The sequence below is a fragment of the Monodelphis domestica genome, chromosome 5 (assembly GCF_027887165.1).
Source record: "Monodelphis domestica isolate mMonDom1 chromosome 5, mMonDom1.pri, whole genome shotgun sequence".
NCBI lineage: Eukaryota > Metazoa > Chordata > Mammalia > Didelphimorphia > Didelphidae > Monodelphis > Monodelphis domestica.
This window is the reverse complement of record NC_077231.1, coordinates 219,147,753-219,155,511: the sequence shown is the minus strand read 5'-3', so window position 1 is coordinate 219,155,511 and position 7,759 is coordinate 219,147,753. Positions and strand designations below refer to the sequence as shown.

General features: G+C 38.5%; 1 protein-coding gene across 1 annotated transcript; it reads right to left on the bottom strand.

Moving 5' to 3' along the window:
• Positions 1-1,321: 1,321 nt before the first annotated feature.
• On the bottom strand, positions 1,322-2,417 carry LOC100012481 (olfactory receptor 6B1). Its single transcript, XM_001366755.3, has one exon. It carries the CDS (start codon positions 2,267-2,269, stop codon positions 1,322-1,324), a length of 948 nt encoding a protein of 315 aa, XP_001366792.2. The 5' UTR covers positions 2,270-2,417.
• Between the last annotated feature and the right edge of the window lie 5,342 nt (positions 2,418-7,759).

Genomic DNA, 7,759 nt, shown 5'->3' with positions numbered 1-7,759 from the left:
GGATCAAAGTAACTGACCTCTGAGGTCTTTTTTCACTCTACATTCTATAACGGTAACTCTGTGAAGAGAACCAGACTGGAGATGAAAGCAAAGGCACAGGTATTTGATCATGAGAATCCAGCTTCTTGGACATACATCTGAATCTTAAGCTACAATAAAAAAAAGGAGGGGAGAATGCAGAGGAAAGCTTCTAAGTAAAAAATGTCCTAACAGACACACTGAAAATGAGTATCTATCAATCTCACTATCATCTCACCAAGGAAAGAATTCATTTTTCTCTTGTCTTGGAAAATGACCAAAGTTGAAGTTAGGAGAGTAAGATATATGTAATAGCTGGCACAGGGAGCAATTCTAGAACAAACTCTTTTCTGAAGACAGTTATTTAAAATAATTCAATTCCAAAAGAAAAGGTTAATTTTACCCAATGTGAACCCAATAACATAAATGTTACCCAACTGGCTAACGAGTAATTATCCCCAGGTCACTCGGACCCTTTTCCTCTTGTTTACAGCTTGATTACATAGTACAAAGAAGGAAATAACAGCTAGCTTTAAACTCAAGAAAGGGGAAATCATTTTCTCCAGTATAGCTTCAGAGGGCAAACTAGAACAAACAGTTGAAGAGGGAAATAGACTTTGGTTCAACATGAGAAAAACCTTTTTAATAAGAGTTGTCCAAAAAATGAAATTAACTGTGCCAATATATAATGAATTCCCCAACACTAAGGTATTCAGACAGAGGTTAGATGGCCATCAGATGGAGCTGTTGTAGAAAGAATTCTTATAGACTAGATAGAACTAGATGACTTTGCTAGATCTGGAGTAAGAATGATATGCCAATGAGGCCTACTGCATATCCTTACTAGCTATGTGATTTTGCACAAGTTTATTATCCTCTTTCAGCCTCAGTTTCTACATCTGTCAAATGGGGATAATAATAGCACCTATCTTGAGTTTTTGTAGAGATCAAATAACATAACTTATAAAGCACTTTGCAAAACTTAAAGTACTATATATATGTTAGCTATTAACTTTTGTTATTCAAGATCTATTTATTTTTCTGTAATTCTAAGTCATATTTATACCATGGGTGTTCCCTTCTCATATAAAGTCATATAAATAGTCAAATAAAGGTCTCTTGTTTTGAGGATAACATACTTATAGGATACATTTTCTGAAGAGCTAAGTAAGTTTGCAGGCACATCCAAGGGCCTTTGACTGCCAAAGAATAGTAGCAGCATATTAATTGGGGGAAAATCCAGCTACAACTGAATGGGAAATAAAGGAGAGAAGAATAGCAATTTGTCTTTGTCCATTTGATTTCAGTGGCCAGATGGGTCATTTCGGGTGTCCTGGACACAGGCCAGCTTTTTCAGAGCTTCCTTGACTTCCCGATTCCTCAGGCAATAGATGAAGGGATTAAGGGCTGGGGTCACAATTGCATAGAAGATAGAAATGACTTTATTCATATTAAAGGCATGGATGGCACGAGGTCGTGCATACATGAAGATAGTGGCTGAGTAGAAAACAGTGACCACTACAAGATGTGAGGCACAAGTGGAGAAAGCTTTTTGCTTTCCTGTGGGCATCTTCAGAACTGTAAACAGAATGCATGCATAGGACAACACTGTGATAGACAATGGAAAGAGAAAGATGATTAATGCTAAAATAAAATCTACTAGCTCAGCCATGGACATGTCTGTGCAGGACAGATTGAGTACAGGAGAGATGTCACAAAAGAAATGATTGATGACATTGGGGCCACAGAAACTAAGGCGGGAGATGAAGTAGATCTTGGCCAAAGAGATGCCAAATCCAGTGGCCCAGGATCCAAGAGCCAGACGAAAACAGAGGCCATGGCTCATGATGGTGGGGTAATGGAGTGGGCGGCATATGGCTACATAGCGGTCATATGCCATAGCAGCAAGGAGCACACACTCAGTACACATGAGTGCAATGAAAAAGTAGAGCTGAGTCATGCAATGCGAGAAAGAGATGCTATTGCTAAGAGACCAGAAACTGAATAGTAACTTAGGCACAGTGACAGAAATGTACCAGGTCTCCAGGAAAGAAAGGTTAGCCAGGAAGAAGTACATTGGTTTGTGGAGTGGCGGGTTCTTTTGCACCAGCAAGATGATGATCACATTTTCTGAGACTGTCAGAATGTAGGCTAAGAGGAACATCAGGAACACGAGTCTACGCATGGTCTTGCTCCCTGGGAACCCAACCAGAATGAATTCGGTCACCATTGTCTGGTTCTCCACATCCATGATATACAGCTTAACTTTCCTAGACAATAATCAATCATATAGTCACAAACTTCCTGAAAACAAGACTCTCATTTCCCCCCAATCCAAGTAGAATTCCCACAATGAGCTGAATTCTAGATTTCATCTTATGTCTACCAAGACCTAGGGGAATAACTGACCTCCCAGTTCTGATATCAGATAACACAAATAGTTATTTCTTCAACTAAGAGACATCTTTCCTCATTTCCTAAACCCCACTTGCCAAACTTTTATACCAGTTTTGGGTTGATGAATTACTGAAGTACTCTGGGATGTAAGAGACATTGCTAGAGAAAGAAAGACATCAGTATGGAGGTTTCTCTGGGCATAGAAATATATTTGTGTGTGAGTACTCATAAGAAACTAGGTTCCTCGGGAAACAGATTTGGGGGTTTGTTTTTGTTAATAAATAGAGATGAGTGGTCATGGGGGGAATGCTATATTGGTGAGAATGTGTGCAACAGCAATGAGAGATGGCATATTTCCATGCAATGGTTTCTATGGATATGGGAGGTTAGGAGACTGATCTTTCCACACAGGACTGTAGATAGAAAGGGTCATGTCTTTAAGGAAATGGCATGTTGGATTAGACTCTAAGGAGTTGTTTTAGAATGGTAATGGGCCTATGATTTTTCATGGTGTTCTGAAAACTCCCTCTACCAAAGCATATTGTCGCCTCCCCTAAAACTTATAGGCTAGGAATACAAGAAGTATACCTTTAAGAGGCAAAATGATTTATTAAGGGCATCTTGACCAATACTGGCTCTCTATGTAATGTACTGTGTATGCAGCCTCTTAATAAGTTTTTCATGAGGTCCGAGTTATCCTGAATGTTCCCTCATTTGATACTTTGAATACATTAAGGGACAAGGTGATATTTGGTATTTATATTATACATATAAGCTTCGTATTTTTCTTTAAAAATTCACAAAAGTTTTTTCTTGTGTTTCATCTTAGTATGGAGATGACCTGGGGTTCTTAAAGGGCATGTCAGGGGAAGAGCTCAAGCTGCAGAAAAGTGTCCCATGTTGTATAGGCTTCAGCTGTGGTCCTGGAAAATTGAGCATGTTTGCTACCCGAGGACTTGCCTGGCCATGTATAATGAAGTTGGTCACCTGGTAATGAATTCCTTGGTCATGACAAGCACATGGCACAAGGGCAATAAAATAACACCCCCATGCATAACTGAGATGGAGCATCACTCCTCTTCCTCTCCCCTAAAAGTCCTTCTTAGGAAACACCCCAGACTGTCAGGATTGTCAGAGTAGACATACATCACCAAAGCTGAGTCAGATAGAGGGAAGGAGGGAAAGAATCTGAATCACAAAATGTCAGATATCAATTGCTAAAATTGTTTCTATATATCATTGAAAATTAAAAATAATAGATATACAACTAAAAAGAGAGACAGATAGAAATATTTTCCTTTTTTCTGAATGGACCTGACATGTATTTAGAATAGGAAACTGTAGCCATATAGCCACACTAATATAGAATATGTGTACCAACACATAAACATATGAAGATGGAGATAGGTATAAAGACATAAATGTAAATGCAGATGCAACACACACACACAGTCCTTCCTTCATTCAAGCAGTTACTGAGTACCTACGCTGTACACATTGCTCTGTGTAGACATAGGGACATCAAAGACATGCTTGTAGGTAAATACTGTGGAAAGGAAACAAGACTGATACAAACCTCCTTATTATCCCCCATTTTTCCAATCCTATTTCCTTTCCCAATAAATATTACAATACCTACATGTTAAAACACATGTGCAACCACATATAGATGCACACATATGCAGGGCAGAAGACATACAACACTCACCAAAACATATAAAATAAAACAGAAAAAAGCACTCACACCTATACAAAAAGAAAAACAATCACATGACTTACACCCAAGAAAGTCATGCCCAGACACAGGGTAACAAACATGAAAGCTTTGAAACAAAAATCTTCATCAGCACCTTTGCACCCACAGAGAAACAGCCCCACGTGGAGGTTTTCCTTATTTTCTGATTGCTGCATGAGTGGCCACCCAGACACTAACTCCAAAGGATAGGCTGGAAAGAATGTTTAATTTCTTTCTGCTTCTGCCACACAATTTAACCATTACCTGACCTTACATCCAAATGGTAGAGAGAATCCCAGATTTTCCGGAGACCCCTGAACACCAGAGACTTGTTTCTTTAACCACAAATGAGTTAGTCACAGCATTATGCAACCAATATATGCATCAAGAACAATGGCAGTGGGTGAGGGAGTTCTCTCCTCTCACTTTAGGATATACATAGACTGATGGCGAGTGGAGAAGCCATGATATTTGATTAGGGAAATGGAGAGATTTATGGTGAAAAAACCCCCAAACATCTGAGATTTAGTCATTCCTATGGCATGCCCAATGGTGACGTTATTTCCCATTCATCACTAAACCAGTGTAACTTCTGAAACCACAAAATGACTCCTGCAGAGATGGTACTTACCTCAATTAGCAGTCCCTAGTGGAGTGAAGGTTGGAGAGAAGGCAAAAAGAAGATTCTTCTGTGAATCTGAAAGAGGAAAAAGGAGAAAAGATTCATCTATGGGAAAATGGTCATGAGATACCCATTGTCTGAAACTAGAAGGAAATCATAGACACAGATCACCCCAATGCCCCAGTCTGGGCCTGCTGTGGGGGGCTTCCCCTACAAGGGAGGGGTGTGTGTGTGTGTGAAGGGACATCAGAATGACATCCCCAGCACCTTGTGGCTAAAACAGCCATCTTCTGCCAAGTGACAACTGTAGCATAGTGTTGGGCACAAAAGCTCCTGGTTTCCTCAGCTTCTGAGAAATTTATATGACCCTCCAGGTTTCTCCCAGGAGTTTCCCCATGCCATTGCTAAATCCCATGGGGAAGGGAAGTTTCTACCATAATGACCTACGATTGTTAAGGAACTAAGTAAGAGGTTCTATTTGATAGCTGTCATGCCTTTTTTAAAGTGACAGAAGAATCATCTGGAATTGGTGCTAGCAATACATATACATTTTGGGGTAATAAAATACATACTGCCAAATTAGGATCATTTAAACTAGAGAAGGATTTTTTTTTCTTCAAGGTCTACAGCCACACATATTTAAGAGAACAATTGTGACCAACTCAATTAAGACATAATTGTCTTACCTTTCTGTTGCCACCACCTGAGGTTAAAGAGATAAAAACGAATGAATGGGGAAAAAAAGCATCATTAAGCACTTTCTTAAGAACACAAGGAATCTGCCATTTATATCTTGACAGATCTAGGTGATATAATGGATGAAGTGTTTCATTTTTAAAAGTGCTCCATTAAAGATCTGAGCTTAAATCTTGTCTCACTTCTTAGGGATTACCCTAGGCAAGTCACTTTGCCTCTCTTGGCCTACTTTGTCATCTGAAAAATGGGGGTAGTAACAGCAGCTACTTCATAGGGTTTCTGTGAGAAACAAAAAAAAATATGAAAAACTTTTGCAAATCTGAAAGTATTATGCAAATGCTAGCTATTATTATTATTAGTGGTGGAAGTGGTGGTGTTTTTTTAATTCACTGTTTTAGTTTTTTCTTGAGAGACCTCTGACAACATTTGCTAAAATTCAAAACTTCTGCAGTTGGATATTGCTCAACAGAAGTTTATAAGCAGGAGATGATGTTAGCTCTCATGGTAACCATATAGGGTGATTGAAACCCGGCATTATTCTCTAATGTCTTTTTCTTTTAACCTTTACATTCTGTCTTAGAATCAACACTAAGCATCATATCAGTTACAAGGCAGATGAGAGGCAAGAACTAGGCAATACTAGGCCATTAGGGTTAAGAGACTTGTGCAGGGTCATGCGACTAGGAAATATTTGAGGTCATATTTGAACCCAAGACTTTCCATCTCCAAGCTCGGCTCCCCATCCACTGAGCCATCTAGTTGCTGCTAGCTACCTCCAATGTCTTTTAACTAAGCATTACAAAATGCCACAACCTTCCAGCCGCTAACTTTCTGCTGATTACTGACAAAGGTGCAATGGTATAGTGGATGGAATTCTGGACTCGAAGTCAGAAAGACTTGGGTCCAAATCTTGTCTCTGATACTATTTGTGTGACCTTGGGCAATTCACTTAACTGTTCTAAACTTCAGTTTCCTCAGCTATTAAATGAGAGGGTTAGACTTGATAATTCTGATGGTCACTTCTATCTCTAACCTTATTCTCTGAGAAATTGCTTGTGAGGTCATTACATCAATGATCAGTTGTATCTAGAATCCCTAGACTATGTCCTAGGTCTCATGGGAACTTGTTCAACAAACATTCATACAGCACACATTGGTGATATTACTAACTGTAGCACTTATCTCATAGGATTGTTGTGAAGGTCCATGAGGTAAAGTTTGCTAACAGTATTATGTAAACTTTAAAGAACTCTATAAAAATCAGAAACCCTCCTCTCCTTGAATCAGATTTGTGCTCTTCTGAATACCACACTATTATCGTTGCTGTGCCAATTCCACTTCCTAAGTAGAAACATAATGGTAAAGGCTAAATATCATCAGTTGCTTCAATAAAAACTTATGTGACATTGTTTCTTAATGTGGGTTATTTTAAAGAGGAGAGAGATATAGATTTCAAAATATTGGACTGAAATTTCTAACAGAGAAGTCTTTGGATCAAATGCCAGTCTCATTGATAAGAATTAGTATAAAATGTGACAGTTTCAAGTCCCTATAAAACCCTCTTCATGCAGGTCAGGGATCAAAATGTCAGCTATTGAATCAGAAAGCTGGAAGTGCCTTTAGTGGTCATTGAGGCTAATCCTCTAATTCCTTTGTAGAATAATCTACTTACCCATGTCTGATTCGTATTTTTATACTGAATTCACAAATAAGGAAACTGAGACCCAGATAAGTTTATGTAATTTGAAAAAGGTGACACAGATAATGTCAATGCCAAAATTTGAACTCAGGTCCTTTAACTCCTAGTTTAACGTTCCCCCACCCCCCGAATGGGGTAGCTTTTGTTCCTTTAAACAACTGCATCCTAGAAGAGTATTTTAGTCATTAGAATTTATGTTCCAAAATTCCTTCAGTGTCAGGCCAAAAAAAAAAAATCCATCTATCTTTGTTGACTTGAGGCAACTTGATTGTTTAGTTACAGAATCACTGACACCTCTAAGATTAGATAAACCAATTTCATCAAGGCTGAAATATAGTATATTAGCACCAAACCTTATATTATGGAAATTTATGCCATTTCTTGTCCAATTAATTTAAGGAAGAGAAAGTTTTAAAATGAAGAAATGCTTAGATGCAAACAACCATAATCCATGAGAATAGGATTAGATAAGGGTGATGATCAAACTAAAAGAATGGTTTATCAACTTAAAGAAAATTTCAAAACCTTTTACTCTAAAGACAAGGGAATAGGGAGATTAGTATTGCTCATGCAGCACATATATCTTGGCCAC

Excerpts from the sequence above, each read along its gene's own strand:
- LOC100012481 (XM_001366755.3), bottom strand. The coding sequence starts at position 2,269 with ATGGATGTGGAGAACCAGACAATGGTGACCGAATTCATTCTGGTTGGG.